This window comes from Rhamphochromis sp. 'chilingali', assembly GCF_963969265.1.
Source record: "Rhamphochromis sp. 'chilingali' genome assembly, chromosome: 16".
Classification (NCBI taxonomy): Eukaryota; Metazoa; Chordata; class Actinopteri; order Cichliformes; family Cichlidae; genus Rhamphochromis; species Rhamphochromis sp. 'chilingali'.
In genome coordinates, this window is record NC_137943.1 from 10,377,331 (window position 1) to 10,395,551 (window position 18,221).

An 18,221-nucleotide genomic window follows, 5' to 3' on the forward strand; every position below is an offset into this window, starting at 1 on the left:
TTTCAGTTTCTTTAATACTTGGTACTAACAGTGCAGATGTCTGGTGTTGTATGCATACATCTCCACTTCCTTACCCATGGTGCGGATCCAGTGCTATGGCTCGGGGTTCGCTCAGGTCAGTGCTGATGAGGACACGTCTTTTGGTGCCGTCCACCGAGGCCACGGAGATGGATTTGTCCCCTGAGTCGGTCCAGTACAGGTTGTGTTGGAGCCAGTCCACAGCCAGTCCTACAGGGGTCTGCAGAGATGATTCTACCAGTGGCACCTGCTGGGAGGGGTCACTGGCCTCGTGGATGAAGGCACTGCGGGTGGAGCAGGAGGCGGGAATGCGGAAGGAGAGAATGAGGGAGAGTTTTGAGGGGATGAGAATATGTAAGGGATAATCTACATCAAGCCAGCCATTATTACAAAATCGATGTACAGAAAGATTGTGAGGCAGAGCCTGGTTGGCTGCCTGCAGGGCACTATTTTGTGATAATGAGGATGTATACACAATCCGTCTTATCATGTGGCGCCCTACCAGAAGATTTATTACTATAAAATATTGATTTTTAGTGACTGCACTCAGAGCCAAAGAATTTTACCTGCTTGTTTAAAAAATAATTTAGTACTGATTAAACTCCAACTGAAGAAGAAAAACTCCAATCACAAGAGTAAATCTAGCATTAGCAATCAATCAATCAATCAATCAATAAGTGAATGACACAGTTATATAGCTGGCATGTTCTTCTTTGTTATGCAAGTTAAGTCTTTTGGCACATTCATTTGACAAAATATAAGCGGACATAAAGTGATAATAACACAAACGGGACACACCCCAACAGATAATATATGACGAAGAGCAATTCTCCATTCTTCCTCTGAAGTGAAGAGACTGCAGAACAAAGAATGGGGCTGATATGGGAGCTACAGCCTTGGGCAGTGTTCAGGTTCATCCTGGGGTTAGCATCCTTCTTAGATGGACCACTTATCAGAATAGACAAGGCCTCACTCAGGGTTTGCCCTGCTCACTAATGATTTGACCCCCAGCAGAGGTGTGAGGCGAGGGCAAGGGAGCTGTGCTCCCAAACAGGAATTTCAATTTTAGTTTCCCCAGAGATTTTTTTCCTCTTAACATCAATTTTATAAAGAGAACACAGTGCTCCAATTAGAAGACACTCTGGGGAGAAAACGTAGTTGGGATAACAAAAGGAAGGGTGAAATTAATCTAAAATAATAGCAGGTCTGAGCCATCGGCTAAGCTGATTGAACCCAAAAAACATCAAAAGCATAAAGGAGAAGATCTAACTACATCACATACAGGGAAATTTCATCAGTGTGCATCGGTGCAGGATTTATGAAATCGTGTTTCAAAATATAATTAAAGCACAGTTCTTTTAAAAATCAGACATTTGAAAACCACAGGTGGAGTGCAAATAGATGAAAGTAAAACATCTTTGAGTGGTTCATATTTAGAAATATTGATGATTTTTAGCAGAAAAAAAACAAGTCAAAATCCTTCCAGAAGTAAGCGAGGCATTCTGAAGAAGCTGTTTTTAGGCAGTCAGTTCAAAGCTTGATTACCTTTCATTTCAAAGGTTGTGCAGACATATAAATTGCATGTAAAGAATTCCCAGTCAAATCTGACAAAAACCTTATAAAGACTTTGCCACAAAACTTTGTCAAAAAGTTCTTCTCCCCCGAAAATGTTCCTTGCATCACTGGCTTTGTTCAGCGCCGTGTCTCTTTCTTATAATGCCTCTGGTACGTCTTCATATTTCAAATATATTTGTCTAGTCGCTGACAATGCAGGCGTTTTGATTAAATGAGGCATAGTGAAAAATGTAAAAATTGCTTAGAAGATAAATAAACATTTGTCCAAGCTGTGAGGAATCTATTGTTTATGCTGCAGTTTGTCAGCAGTGTTATGTAAATCCTAAATACAATTGTTTTCCCAAATTATTTAAAGATTTAGAAACTCAAAAACTATTTTTTTACCTGTAGATTTTCCGGTGAAATCGATCACACCAGAAAACACGGTTGTTTGCCACATCCAGGTCCAGAGCCACAGCGTTCTTCTGTGTGGATACCACCTGACTGTAGTCCCTCTTCACTAAGTCAATGCGTCGGATCTCATGTCGGTTGGTGAACAGTAGGTAAGGGCTTTTACCTGCACGCGAAGAAACGAACATTTCAGGGTGTGTTTTTGTGCAAGCAGGCACAAACAACACAGGCCCGGAGTCAGGGTCAGAATATGGATCAGCAAAATAAAGCAAAAAAAAGCAAAAAAAAGTTCAACTTCTCAATAGGAGGCAATTTCTAAAATGGGCTTATGAGGATGAATACATTGTAGGTGTGAGGAATACATTAGAGTTGGGATTTGCTTGAGTAATGCTCAAGCGAATCAGCTTTGACAGTTTAGGCGAGAAGAGGGGCCAAAGCGGGTATATCTTATTAGAAAACTGCTCTCGTCCTGGTGCTCCACAGATCATCTATGCACACATCAACATTAATATGCTTCAGATTAGACAGCAAGTGCACTGCTTTAAATCAACTTAACCTTTATCCAGTGGGAAAAGTATATCGTCTGGACTGGAAGAAGCAGTGGCTGTGCTCTTGTGTCAATAATTTAACCCACAAAGGGGAAAGATGTGAAGAAGAAGAAGAAGAAGACAACAATAAAACAACAATAAGCTGGACAGTGTGTTCAGCACAGCATCAAAATGCACTTGGACTTGAGAACTGCTGACCCAGATGGGAAATGCTGCATGTCAGGGAATGATTTAGACATTGCTCTACAGTAATAACAATCCGGCTTCACCGCAGTGTTAAAAGCACTGGAACATAATGTGATGCTGGAGAGACTAAAGTCAATACTCTAAATATAATCTTTTTTCACAAAGATAAACAGCATCAAGTTTGCACGATACTACTCAATATTCTCTTCTAACAAGAGTGAAGGCACAATAATTGTTCATTAAAAACAGCTGAATAGTTGGTGTATTGATCAGTGTGTTGTACATCATTAAGTTGTACGCTCCTTATTATCTTCGCCTTGCAAATATAAATATATATCAGAGTTACCTTTGCATCTGGCTGCACCTCTTTAAACAGCAAGCTGACGGCTTTTGCACCGGCAATGCAACAAAACAGACATAGGCAAACATACACTAATTTGAATAAGATATATTCTTACCCTTTTCCAGGCTTGCAAATATAGAAAAATAACAATCTGCTACTCAGTGAATTTTACTCATATGCAACAGAATAATGATAGGCTTCACTTCCAAATACCTTGCCATGTACACCTGCATTTTATATAAATATTAATTACATGCACAGCTGAGAGATGCAGATCTTATCTGGAATGCATCTCAAAGCATTTAACGTAATCACTAGTTATTACATTTTCTATTCCCAGGGTTATTTGATTTCATCAGCACAGAAAGTGTGACCGCTACTAACAAGACAAAAAATGTCTACAGAGATGTCAGCAGTTGGTCAGGCTTCAAGCTGGATGTTAATTTCATCAAGGTTGCTCAGAATGGGCCTTTGAGGTTTGGCTATTCGTGTAAGCACAACTAGTAAGCACAACAAAAGCAATGAGTCCATTAGGTAAATGCAAAATGTTTGTAATTTAATATATATGTTTGAGTGGTTGGAGGGTGCAATATTTAATGCTCACATCTTAGTGTACCCTGCTACCATGCTAATCAGGACCAAACACAAATCACAGCTGAGCCTGATTAGTCGAGTCTTTAGTCAGAAAGCAAATTCCTAGAACAAGATGTGCTGGTGAAAATGTGTGACCTCATGGCTCGCATCACACATTTCATGTTAACCTGGATATGGTGCTATAGAAAGCTCCAGATCATTTACAATTCACCTGTCCTCTGGAATGTATTAATGTAGCCCGCTATGTGGATAACTCTTGCAGGACGCTATGAAATAATTTTGTTATTCAAGGAGATAAAAGATTTCTTGCTTTCATCTGAAGTACACACTGTGATTGGTAAATTTGTTATTAGCTATTATCATGCACTGGTTTTCGCACTTCCTCTGAGAGTGTCCTTGTTTATTTTCACACCTATTTTTCGAGCTGTCTGTTTTGGATAAGGTCACCCAGGATGCACTTAAATCAGAACCATATATAAACAGAGGTCTTAAACTATTTCCTCATAATTCTGGCCAGGAAAAGTCGAGTGGGTAAAAAAGACTAACAAAACGCGCCTGTAGGGACGGTTTTATCTGCCTGGCTATAACTAAAGCCCACCTTTTGTCTAGTAACATCTATACTGAGCCAATCTCTTTGTGACACTGCATGGTAATAGGATGGCAGCTGCAGGCAATTATCTCTTGGGGCAGATATGAAATTCTCTCATTAATGGCTCGCTTGCCTCAGTTTCCCTTTTGACAGTCTGTGTTGTAGCCTCATTGTAGTATCGCAGTCCCGCACGTCTTCTCTTTTTGCCCTTTCCTCCGTCTTCCAGCCTAAACTCTGAATCATGACAGTGACGTTTAGGACCAAGCGTTCTCAAAAAAATAGCGATTACAATGACAGCATTTCCAACCCCTCTAAAGGGGAAAATTCTCCCCTGCTGGGTTCATGGGCTGTCACAGCCAGACGTCATTTTCATTGCCTCAAAACCAAGTGACTCAACTGCTGCATTTGCTGCAATTTGGCTTCTGACACACAGCCAGAAACACTTCTCTCATGGCAATGATAAACTGATAGCTAACGCACTGGGCAGCCATGCAGAGAAAAGTACACAAGCGTTAACAGAGGCAAGTGGGCAGACACGACACACACGCAAACACACACATGCAAATGCTGAGCTTTGATATTAGCTTAGCTTAATTGAGGAAAATTAAATAGCAGCATTTGACAGCCACAGGGACAGAACCAACACATTTCATTTGACTGGCTCTTTCCTGCCAATTAAATAATAAAACTCTGCAGGGAAATGAAGTGTAAACATAAAATGGCCTCTGCATGCAATCCTCTTGCTAACAGCTTTGAGCCATAGTTGGAGGTCAAAAGACATCAGCTGACTTTGTTCTCCACTAGTCAAACAACTGTTATCAACAAGCTGAGCGGGAGGCTGGATTAAATTGGTGTAATTAGCCTCCACCGTGACTCAGCCAGGTACCCCTGAAGAGTTGCTATACCTAATTATAAGTGTTCAGCATCACTAAACATCAGTCTGTCACTCGTGAAGCGGTCTAATGGGACAGGACCCAGAGGACAAATTCGGTCTGAGAAAAACAGAGCGGTTGCCTTGGTGATGTGATTTTTGTTTTATGTGTACTGTTATGTCAAGTGCACAAACACCTGCAGAGAAATAATAAGAATATAACAGTTAAAAGATGTTTCCTGGTTATGACAAGAGGAGGGGTTAACAATGTAGTACAGAAGAGAGTGCGGTGCAGTGTTGACGCATTTCAGTATCTGAGAAAATGTGCTGTTTACCTGAGGCACAGGTTCAAATAGACAGGGTTAACTTAATTCCTCTTTTCTTACTGTAACTCACCTTCTGCTTTGCAGGTCTTAGTGACCGGGTCCATCTCGTATCCTTCGTAGCACTCGCATTTAAAATCCCCTTTGTAGTTTATGCAGATCTGGCTACAGGCATCCGGGTTCTCGCACTCATCGATATCTATAGGGATGAGAGGATTATCAATCAGCTGAGAGACAAAAACAGTCAGACAGTGACAGCAAATCACTAATAATCCCTTGTGAGCTGTGACAGATGAGAGTGGAAACTAAATTCAGGAAATGTAAATATAGAAATTCTTTTCAATGACATGACTACAACAGGGAGGTAAAAATGTACATTTTATGGCTGGAATTTTTGCAGTTTTAGGGAAGAAAGGAGTCAACAGGGAGGCAGGGTGGATCCCTGCTGACGTCTTTTGACCTGATTCTTCTCTGGGTGTGATGGCGAGCTGCTAAAATGATAGGAAGGGTGTGAAGGACATACTATAAGCATGTGTGACAGGAGTAAGACTGCACAACCTCCCCTGTGGGAGCGATGGGCAGGGAACAGAGATGGACAGCATGAGAGCTGCAAGCTGCCCAAAGCGGTACACTACACAAATGCACAAACAGATTTATACTGGCTTGGTCAGCAGCCAGCCTGCCACTCTGTTTCTGAAAAACACTTTATATTTCTCTATTTACCTCCACAAGTCTTTTTGTCTAGCAGCCGGTAGCCGGTAGGGCACCGACACTCAAAGCCAATTGGTCGGTCCACGCAGACATGGGAGCACCCGCCATTATTGATCATACACTCATTCAGTCCTAGAAGACAAAGAAAAGGAGACAGGTGTCAAAAGCAGCCGTTCATTTAAGAGGAAGGTCAGGCAGTAGGTCATAGTTTCTCATCTCATTTAGGAAAGGACTTTTCCTGCTCAACTATTACCCTGTAGCATAATGACTTGTCATGTTTTTAAAAGATAAATAAGTATGTGTGGCACACGGGTGGCAGTAATCTCTATGATATCTCAGCTTCTGTACTCGACTCTTTTCCATCTTTTTTGAATTCTTATCAGATGTTCTCAAAAGCAGAAGAGGAATCAAAGCGACACGCAGGCATCACACACGGCAGGCTTATAAAGCTTGAGAATCAGGTCCATCTGCAGGGATGTGAAATATGTGTGAAGAGGGGATTAAAGCTGTGAACTGGGATTTTAAGACGTCCCACAAGGGTCTATCACAGGAGGGAGGAAGCACATCTAAATTAAACAGGTGCGCTGCCTGCATCGGCAGGATCCTAAAAATGACAGAAGCTGAAAAATAAAATGTGAAAACACAACAAACAACACGCTCTCTTTTAAAACTAGGTCAAAGCAGCTGGCACAGACAAGGTGGGCACACAGTAAATTAGACAGAAGTAGTTAGACGTAATTGTGAAGCATAAAATATTTTAACCTCATAGCAAGAAGAAAGCAAACATCACTGACTGACACTTCAGGTTCAGGTACTTAACCTCGTCTAGAAATTTATTGAATAAATCTGCAGGTAGCAGTTTTGTATCATTTGACTGCTGAACATACATTAATTATTTATATAGCTCTTTTATTCATGCTAGATTTGATAAAAATCTGTTAACTGAGCGCATCTTAAATGGAAGCTTAACTCAGTAAAAGCTAAGATAAAAGAAAAACATTTAAACAGTGCAGAGTTTTTCAGAATAAAGTGAGGCTCCACAATCTACAAAGGAAAACTACAATCTTAAATCTGCCAACAGTTTGTTGCCCAGTCTACACATTTCACTCCAGCCAGGTAGCTTTATGTCATGAGTCAGTGAAAGAAGAGCCACAGCAAACTCCCCACATAGACAATCACTGGTTTCAAAATGAAGCCGTAGTGCTTTCCTTTGAGTGAGCCAGTGTGATTAGCGTGTATGTTATTGTGCAAAAAAACGTAATGTAATGTTTTGTGTTCAGTTTTATAATGACACACTCAGTGTTGAGCCTCCCTAGCAGTGCAGAGGAATCTACCTGGCTGCAAGCATTTTCCATCCCCTAAAAACGACCCTGAAAGAACTCCTACAGGGACAGTTCCTGCAGCACACACACAACACACACAAAGGCCTGAGCTGCCCTAAAACAGCCCTCGAGTTCCTGGAATATTGCCTAGTCTTATAATCCAGTATGTGGGCTTTGCAAAGAATTTCATTGTGAGAGGGCACTTGCAGTGTTAAATTGCATACTTTTCTATTGCTAATGTATTTCATATGTGAGTGAATGTTTTCATGCAAACTTCATGGTGTTTTTGTTTGGTTTTTTAATGTGCTGTGAATGAATACAGTTTTGGCCTGGGTCTTGTGTGTGTTTTGAGATTTTGTTCTGGACTCTTTTCATTCCTTTGGATTTAAGAAATATTCACAATCAAGCTCTGTATTGGTTAGTCTCGAGTTTAGTATTCTCTAGTGTCTCTGAGGGTTTTTTTTTTATTTCTGGTTCTTGTTTGATTATGTTAGTTCGCTTTCGTGTCCAATCCATCCAAGTCTCATCTCTGTGTTGTCATCAGCGTCTCGTATGGAAGTCAGTCTTTTCTCTGTGTTTCATTACCCTTTTTGTCTCCCCAGTCGTGTCACGGTGTCTGGTCTCTCCATGCTTGTCTGCTTTCACTGTCATAGGAAGTTCATTTGTCTTCAGTCCTGTTTCCTGTGTTTCAACATGTGTCACCGTGTCGTTTTAGCTCCCGTTCCTGTGTCCACGCGCCTTAATGTGGGTCTCAATGTGGGTGTGTTAGGTCCTGTTTAATCTTGACAGTCATGGTCGCGTGTGTGTATGTGTGTATGTTCAGTTTTGCTTTCCATGTTTCATTACTTAAGATTCTGTTCAACTGTGCTCTCAGGTGTGTCCACTCTGCTCTCTACTCCTATATAAATACTGTCTGCATCACCCTCTTGGTATATGCATCTGTCAGTCTGTTGACTTGTTCATAATCTTCATAATCTGTTCAGCAGCTAGCCATGATTGCCATCTCTCTGGTATTTGTTTTTGGACAGATAGTGTAGGTCGTGTTTGGTTTTGTTTTTAGATACATTGTGGCTGAAAACAGCTGTATGCAGCAGCCAAAAATCGTATGTGAGCAGTGAGAATGAACCAAAACACGGAAGCTACAGGAAAACATCAAAATAAAGAGCTAAAACACTTTGAAATGCTCTTTAGTGCTGAGTGGAGCAGGGCGATATGACCAAAAATATTTATCACGATATACATTTGAAAATTTGCGATAACGATATAACTGACAATATAATTGACACTAGACAAAAAACGTTACGACTCCACAACTTTATTAGTGCAAAACAAACCATCAACGTATTTTCACTTAAACAAGCAGCTGTTTTTTATGTGCATTAAAGTTATATAAAAATTTAACAGTGCAAATGCAAATTATTTGCTGACAGTTTAACCAAAAGGCGTTTCCAGTGGAAATTGGCCGACATATCCTCAGCATAACCATGTATAATATCCACAAAACTTAAAAAGAGGATATACACACACAATACAGTAATATTATGTTGAGGCACAGCACGTATCACCCCGCGAGGCTCCTGCCTACAATAGCCGTAATGCTCCGACAATCCATCAAGCGGTGCGGGTTCGTAGCTTAGCAAAGTCGTACTGAAACATTTGACAGATTTTCAAGCGCCGTGTACGACATAAAATCGTTTCGAGGTCAGTAAACACCAGAATTCATACGTAAGGCACACGGGATTATAAGGGGCACTGTCGATTTTCAGAAAAATCAAAGGATTGATTTTAAGTGTGCAGTATTTCCAAAAAACACGGTAATAACGACGGCCTGCTAGCATGCTCTACCAAAAATAGGGCTTTGTTGTGTATCTGACGGACGAAAGCTAAACCAGTTCCACACCACTGAAGTTGCAGCATTTTTACACACCAGTTCTGGTTCATCGTTTCATTCAACGATCCGCTTTCGCCCTTCTCATTCTCTGTCGCTGCCATGCTTTTTCCACCATGTGCGTATGAAAACAAAGGCACTGCGCATGCGCGTTTTACCCATATTCTATCGCGATATTTCATTTTCTTATCGTTGCCCAACATTATACCGGTATTACCATGAATGGTATGATATGGCCCAGCCCTAGTGCTGAGTTGCTTGAAAAATTTATCACTGCAAGCATCACCCTGACTTGCAATAAAATATCTGAAAGTGATGTCTGGGAGCTGTAGTGATTATCTATACAACACAGGGGTATCAAGTTGTGTAAGACCTTTGTACACTGTCAAGTCGAAATTTTTCTGTTGTAATAAAAGTCAGAAATGGTTATCTATTCAAAGACTGACTGAAGGTAAACTTTGTGGAGAAATGCTCTTTTTGTGTGACTGCCAGCAGACTTTAAGAACTGCAACCGGCTGCATTCAATTCCCCTCTCTAACTCAGCTGGATGGGTGACAGCAATCTGCCACTCACAGTGGCAACTACTCTCATTCTGTCACTTCTGAATTGCCAGCAGACAGAGGAAAAGACCAAATGGAGCTGCATTTGAGGTCTCACCCATTCCTGTTTCTTTGAGAGGGGCAGGGTGGGTAACAAAGAAGAGAGAGGCCCTGTCAGCTTTTCTCTGACCATCTCAGGCAGAATTTACAGGTCACTTTTTCCAGAAGACAAACATGACGTCTTTCCTTTCCCCCACCTTGTTTCTCTTCTCACTCGCTCTCCCTGGTAGCTCAGTTTGTACTCCCTATTTTCAGCCATTCCTCTAAGAGAATGTGATGGAGCAGTGTTAGGAGATGAATGTGTGCTGAGTAATGGGTCAGTAATGTGGTAATATGTCATTATTTCTAATGAGTTGGGGAAGATGCAGAATAGATTTGATTGAGCGTGGAAATGTATTGTCTTTATTCTCCCCGAAGTAAGGCTGATGCGGCAAATGCAATCGCTCTGAACATCGAGTAATAACGTGTGTTTGAGTGCAGCGGGGTGTATCTCTATTTGTTTTCTGTCTGTGCCAGTTGGCCTACATATTGGGAGTAAATGGTCGAGAGCGCGGAGTGATGAAGTAGGTATGTGTGGACATGCTTTTAATGAGCTGACAACAAGACCTCAGTTGAAGGAGAGAGGGAGAAAGGTGGAGGTAGATAAGGAAGAGGAGAGAGAAAAGTGAGGACACAACTCTCTGGAATATTTGCTTCACTCGTGTAATTTCCGTCTGTGGCAAAGGTCAGTCTGTTCGGTCAGCTGTCACTCTTCAGTCTAAAGTTTAAGTTTCTCGGAGGAAATATAATTTCACGAGAGTAAATCTGCCTTTAACTCTCTCATGTCAAAAAAAAGAAGAAAAATAACTACTTTTTTATTTTAATTCAAGCATCACCTTCAGTTCTTATAGTCTCTAGTTTAAGTCCAAGGGAACGGGAAGTAAAGAGGGGCAAAGGACCACTGGCCACCCAGCTATCCCAGTGTTCCACATTATTTTTAAACAACAGATCACAATATTCCTATATTAATCATTTGCCTTGACTCTAAAGCCATTTTCACTTCATGCAGTTGGATCAGACATTTACTGATCTTTACCCTCCCAGCTGCCCAAACCAAATTACACTATAACTGCACTAATGTGTGAATAGCATAGCTAATGGTCAGGTGCATTCACTTCTAGGCAGCTCTATTAATACAAATGAACTGGGAATGGCTTTGTCTCCAGAAGCAGAGAGGGTTGTCTAGGGTCAGGGGTTTAATCTCTGGCCCTATTCATGTTGAAGTGACATTGGTAAGATACTAGACCCCACGCTGCCCCTGATCCATCCATTGGTGTGTGAGCATGGGTGTGACAGATACAAGTCTTTAAAGGCATAGGCGTAAAGAGTGTGATTGGGTAAATGGCAGTAACAGCCAATTTAGGTCAAAAGGACTATTTCCTGCTGTATGCTACAGTCATGTGAAAAGTTTTCACCAAAGCCAATGTAATCTAAGTTCCCCTATTAACTCCCCCTTTACAAAACATCTGGAACAATATCCTATGGTCAGATGAGACCAAAGTGGAGATGTTTGGCCATAATACACAGCACCATGTTTGCAGAAAACCAATCACAGAATATCAGCACAAACACAGAACCTGGGCATCTTAAAGTCATTTAGTCAACCATGAACTTCTCTCCTCTGCCAAATTTGTCGGCGATGATGTGAGAGACTTGAAAATCACACAGAAAACGATTACTTCCAGTTATTGGTGCTGAAGGTGGTTCTACAAGCTACTGAATTTTCTTATGTTTTCACAAGAATGCAAGACAATGTGAGACAGGACTACTGTGGAAAATATACAAGAAAATTCAGGCTAAATAAAACAAGTTCATATTAAAAACAGGAACAGCCTTCTCTTTATGAGAGAGGATGGCTGACACGCTGCTACCATTTTCAGGGTTTGCATTACTGACATTACATAGCAGCTGGTAAGACTACACACCTCTGGAGCGAGTAGCAGCGCACCTGCCCAGTATCTAGTAAGGTTCCTGGCTAGCCCCCCCCTTGCTAAAAACCAGCCCTAGAGTGGCGCGGCCACGTCTGCAGCCTGTCTGCAGTTCAGGACACAAGCATTTCACTGCATGTTCACTATGTGTTGTATGTCACAAAGAAAATTTGTATTTATTTGACCAGAGATTGTGTTACTGTATCGTTAAGCAACAAAACCAACCAAGACATTTCATGACTCGTTTTTATACTCTTTTGTCTTTTGAGATTAACTTAAAACATACGCAGGACAGTGGCCCAGGAGGTAAAATCAGACTGTATCAGCACTTCCAATCCCTACCTCTCCAAACACTGCTTTTTATTTATTCATTGCAATTACACCTTTGGTTAAGAGATGAAGGTAGAGAAAGGAAGAGAGATTACCATAAAGCAGATGGACTTTCTGCAGTTTGATGGTAATTAGTACATGCAGGCTCTTGTTCTGATCATTGAAGGCTGCCTCTAATTTGACTGTGCTTCTGCATGCTTTGAAATGCAAGGTAATAGGAGGGAGGTAGTTGCACTTTGTTATGGCAAACATGATTATGCAGCTAGATTAACTGCTTGAATCCATTTACAACAGATATGTACATGCTCTGTCACTGCACGGGGCTCAAACGATGGCACACAAACGGTAACAGACAGCTCTGTTATTTTGGGAGCTGAATGTTCCCTCATTTGATACTGCTAGTAATCAAAGAAAACCATTTCATATTCAAGCAGAGAGAAGTAATAAATTAAATTTTTCTAAGCAAGCTCGTCGTAGCCATCTTACCGCATTCTTTTTTGGGCTCGTCTGATCGGTCCTTGCAGTCCTTCACTGAGTCACACACCTTGGAGCTGTCAATACATTCTCCATTCTTACATAGAAACTTGAGGGGTCCTTCACATTTCGTGGCTGGAACAGGAAAAAACCAAAAACAGATCACAATCCACACTAGACACTTCATTAAACTTTATTTCATTTGCATACTCATTCAGAGCCTTGTGCATCAACAAGTGTGAAGTCAAATTAAATATTTCCAGTCGCTGAATTACTGAAGACTCATTTGAAACCAGACGCAGCAAATATTCATATTATGCCCCACATAAAAAAAGTTTAAAAAAAATATTATAATACCTACATTTTAAATTTGGTCCTGTTTCACAGTGCCAGAGTTTAATTTCCTGCAGTTTAATTTTGCACTACGTTTTTAAATTATGCAACACAGTCAGATGAGGGAGCGGTAAAGAAATTCGTCCACAATAAGCACTGGGTTGGATCCACACAATGTAACACCAGCTGCCATTATAGCAAATGATTCATACTCATGCAAGTTTCTTTGAAGGATATTTCTTTCCATGAAATGACAGCCAATTTTTCACACTGTGGTCTGCATATGGAGGAAAAGCTGCTGAATAGCCAAATACTGTACCTTTCCTCACTGTGTTGTTCTCTGTTTTCTAGTCAGAATGATTTATGTGCAGAGTTCAAGGTTACAAGGCCAGAGGAAATTTGCTCTTAGCTCATCTCCAAAATTTGAAGCCAGTCACAGAAGTCTGATATGGAAAGGAACAACTTGGAATGGACTTCATAGTGAAATGAAGGAAAAAAATGAAATAGAAAAGTGAGTAAAAGTTGATGTGCTGTGAGCAAACAGTGACCTGGAGGGCTGAAAAATGAAGAAAAAGTGGAAGTACCAAAAGCTGCAGTTGCTCAAATCCCCACTTATGGTTGGTTCCATAAGTATGGCAAGCTAGGAAAACATGCTAATTGTATTAGTGTATGTCTATAAATTAGATCTGTATTCATTACATATGAAGTGAATTATTTTAAGACTTTGTTTAAATGTTGATGATTACTGTCAGGGTCCTGGGACTGGGCGACCCAGGATCCCTGAGCAGTTATGTATTATATTATTATTATTATTATTATATGTATTTTGGTATTGCTGCTGCTCTCCTCCATGATTGTAGATGTGAGTGTGTGTGTTTATGTCTGCGGGGATGCTTGGAGGATGGAGCTCAGCCACCTGCAGGCCTGAGGGGTGTGGCCCTGCGGAAGGACTGGCCACACCCGAAGCCACACACCTGCCGCTGATCAGGGCTCGTCGGGGGAGCTACTTAGGAGAGTCTTGGAGCTCCCACCGACGCGGGATCATTGCTTGGGACTCCACGTTAGTTACCCAGTTTAGGTTTTGGTCGTGTAGTGTATGCCTGCCATTGTTCAGTGTCCTGACTGCTGCCGCTATTGTTTCCCGCAGGAGGAGCGTGGAGGGCTTAAGGAGCAGCGAGCACCGGGAGTGCAGACACGGGAGCAGAGAGCACTTGGAGGACACGACACGGGAGTCTGGGGAGAAACACGGGGATTTATTGTTGTTTGATATCACCCTCTGTAAATAAACACTGTCTATACGTAGAGCACCGCGCCTGGGTCCTCCTTCCCCACTCCTTCCACGGTGTGCCATGCCACACCGTGACAGAATGATCCCGTCACTTATGGACCCAGCGGTCTCCGAGGAGAGGCTCAGGAGGGAAATTATGGACAAAGTGTACCGCATGTGTGACTTATGGTGGGAGAAGCCTGCGGAAGGTTTGCGTCACGCCGTGGAGAGGCGGCTGCAGGAGATGCTTTTTAAATTCCCCTGGCTGGTGGACTCCCTTAATGCGGTGGTCCTGGACTTCCTACTTTCCACCCTCCACCTCCACTCTCCTCCTCAGGCTGCCCACCAGCTCGGACAGCTGGTGGATTCACTGCCTGAGACGCCGGCCCCGACACGGAAACGACGTTCGCGCCGCCAGCGTTCCTCACCGCAGCTAAATCCACAGACATCTCAACAGCCGGCTGTGGTGAGTCATATGGACAATTCATCGTCACTCACCTCAACTGTTTACTCTGGGGCTATGTTTATACGGTCAGCTGCCCAGCCGGTAGCCAAAGCGCAGCCCGCGGCCCAGCTGGTCGCTGTACCTCAGCCTATCGCCCGGCTAGTGATCCAGCCGTCACCTGCTGAATCATCCCCCGCGACATCTACCTCACCGCTTACCGTTTCATCCTGTTCACCATCCACATCACACGCTCAGCCATCTTCTCCACCAGCAGCAGCCTCCATTCCACTGCCCACTCCAGCGGCCTTGTCCGGAGAGAGCGACCTCACCCGCGTCCAACGCCTGATGGACTGGGTAACTCACACCACCAACGCAAGGGCAGGAGTGGTGGGGTTAAACGCCATCGAGGCAATCCTGGAGGGAAACCCCTACCTCGGCCAGCTCAAGGGAGTTTCCGCCTGCCTTTGCACCCTGCGTAAAGCCCGGGGGGTAGTGCAAGCTCGGGAAACCTCAGACTTCGTCCAGCTGCAGCAGGAGCTCAGCATGCCCGAGCAGGAGCAGCTCAGCGAGCAGGAGCAGCTCAGCGAGCCGGAGGAGCTCAGCATGCCCGAGCAGGAGCTCAGCGAGCGGGAGGAGCCCGCGTCGCCAGCTGTGGAGCTCAGCATGCCCGAGCAGGAGCAGCTCAGCGAGCCGGAGGAGCTCAGCGAGCCGGAGGAGCTCAGCGAGCCGGAGGAGCTCAGCGAGCGGGAGGAGCCCGCGTCGCCAGCTGTGGAGCTCAGCGAGCCGGAGCAGCTCAGCGAGCCGGAGGAGCTCAGCGAGCGGGAGGAGCCCGCGTCGCCAGCTGTGGAGCTCAGCGAGCAGGAGCAGCTCAGCGAGCCGGAGGAGCTCAGCGAGCGGGAGGAGCCCGCGTCGCCAGCTGTGGAGCTCAGCGAGCAGGAGCAGCTCAGCGAGCCGGAGGAGCACTGTGAGCCGGAGGAGCTCAGCGGGCTAATGCCGGAGGAGCTCAGCGAGCCGGAGGAGCTCAGCATGCCCGAGCAGGAGCTCAGCGAGCCGGAGGAGCCCGCACCGCCAGCTGAGGAGCTCAGCAAGCCGGAGGAGCTCGGCATGCCCGAGCAGGAGCTCGGCGAGCCGGAGGAGCCCGCTCTGCCAGCTGAGGAGCTCAGCGAGCCGGAGGAGGAGCTCTCGCTGCCGGCCGAGGAGGTCAGCGGACCGGAGGGACCTCCACGTCTAGCACGGCCTCCTCGCCGTCCACGTCCGGTGCGTCCACGTCAGCGATCGGCGCGTCATGGACCTGTTGCCACGCCTCGCTGTTGCTCACCGGAGCAGCGACGTTGCCATCGGACCCGTGGCAGGCCGCCGGAGGGGCAGCGCCGCCGCCACCGGACCCGTGGCAGGCCACCGGAACCGTTCCACCGCCACCGGACCCGTGGCAGGCCGCCGGAGGAGCAGCGCCGCCGCCACCGGACCCGTGGCAGGCCACCAGAACCGTTCCGCCGCCACCGGACCCGTGACAGGCCACCAGAACCGTTCTGCCGCCACCGGACCCGTGGCTGGCCGCCGGAGGAGCAGCGCCGCCGCCACCGGACCCGTGGCAGGCCCCCTGAACTGTTTTGCTGCTGCCGCCGGACCCGGGGCCGTCCGCCGGAGCTGCTACGTCGCCGCCGTTGGGCTCGAGGTAGGCCCCCTGAACTCTCTTGTTGTGTTGATGGGCCGCCTGTGACTGTTTGTGGCGTCTTTTCGTTTTCTTTTTGCACCGCTGCGGGATGCGCGGTCTGACTCTGAGACTGTGGACTGGGTCGGTTTGTTGTTTTGTTGTTTTTGCTTGTTTTGGTTCTGGCCCTCCGTCCTGGTTCCCCCAGCCGCCCGCCCTGGGTTGGTTGTGCTGTTTTTTGTTTTGGTTTTGGGGTCGTCGGGAGCCGACCCTTAGAGGGGGGGTACTGTCAGGGTCCTGGGACTGGGCGACCCAGGATCCCTGAGCAGTTATGTATTATATTATTATTATTATTATTATTATATGTATTTTGGTATTGCTGCTGCTCTCCTCCATGATTGTAGATGTGAGTGTGTGTGTTTATGTCTGCGGGGATGCTTGGAGGATGGAGCTCAGCCACCTGCAGGCCTGAGGGGTGTGGCCCTGCGGAAGGACTGGCCACACCCGAAGCCACACACCTGCCGCTGATCAGGGCTCGTCGGGGGAGCTACTTAGGAGAGTCTTGGAGCTCCCACCGACGCGGGATCATTGCTTGGTTTTGGTCGTGTAGTGTATGCCTGCCATTGTTCAGTGTCCTGACTGCTGCCGCTATTGTTTCCCGCAGGAGGAGCGTGGAGGGCTTAAGGAGCAGCGAGCACCGGGAGTGCAGACACGGGAGCAGAGAGCACTTGGAGGACACGACAAGGGAGTCTGGGGAGAAACACGGGGATTTATTGTTGTTTGATATCACCCTCTGTAAATAAACACTGTCTATACGTAGAGCACCGCGCCTGGGTCCTCCTTCCCCACTCCTTCCACGGTGTGCCATGCCACACCGTGACAATTATGGCTTAAAGCCGGAGATGTGAAGTAAAGTTAAAGTACTTTTTGAATTTTTCTGCAACTGTACTTCTGTATCTGAGTATTTGGGGGGAGGGGTTATTTATATTTTTACTTGTTACATTTTTTTTGACAAATATTTCTAAAACAGATTTGTTACTCTAGGTTTAAAACATTTGGGGGGGAAATAATCTCTAACATGCTCCCCTCACCAGTCCATGAAATGTAAAATACTGGCGACCGCCTTGTTCTTTAATGATCGTGCTCACAAACTTGGGTGGACACCAGCTTTTTTATTGCTGAGGGGCAAAATTTTACTTTTTTAATTTCACCCCATCAAAACTTTTTATTAATGAGTAAATAACAGCCTTATAACAATGCCAATTTGGACTGTAAAAATTAACAGCAGCCTCATTTGATCCAGACTAAGCATAAGATTTACGAAGAATTACATTTTTACTTATTTCACCACTATAGCCTTCAAAAAATGACAAAGGATAGCGTTTTAATAATAGATACAGACTGGTCTAGAAACAGGAAGTTCCAGGATGGAAAGTGTTATGATCCAGTGAATTTTATTATAAAGGTATAGGGGAGGGGGGGAGTGCAAAAGCTGTAAAATGAAATCAACAATAAGTAAGAAACTGAAGAAAGAAGGCAGCAGCAGCAAAGGACAGAGAAGAGAAGCTCAAAATCCTCAACAAGCAGCTTCAGGTATGCGCCCTCATTTTACGTCACAATAAACCATGTTTGATCCTAACAGCTTGTTTCAGACTGTTTTGCAGTTTAGTAGAATGTAATTTATAGTGTTTCCTTTTCTACATTTACAAAGAGTCAGAAGAAGAGGGCAAAGACAATCAAAGAAAGGAGGATAAAGAACAGATAACAATAAAGGGTGAAGACAAGGTAAAGGACAAT

General features: G+C 44.6%; 1 protein-coding gene across 3 annotated transcripts in view; it reads right to left on the bottom strand.

Annotated features, from left to right (window-relative positions):
• The window catches only part of LOC308412860 (low-density lipoprotein receptor-related protein 8-like), a 93,570-nt gene that overhangs the window by 13,691 nt on the left and 61,658 nt on the right, over positions 1-18,221 (bottom strand). For all 3 annotated transcript variants that reach the window (XM_080907498.1, XM_080907499.1, XM_080907497.1), the window contains exons 7-11: positions 12,741-12,863; positions 6,161-6,280; positions 5,511-5,636; positions 1,978-2,149; positions 75-302 (exon numbers count right to left, since the gene is read on the bottom strand). In XM_080907498.1, coding sequence (XP_080763624.1) covers positions 75-302; positions 1,978-2,149; positions 5,511-5,636; positions 6,161-6,280; positions 12,741-12,863 — 769 coding nt within the window. The remainder of the gene's footprint in view (positions 1-74; positions 303-1,977; positions 2,150-5,510; positions 5,637-6,160; positions 6,281-12,740; positions 12,864-18,221) is intronic.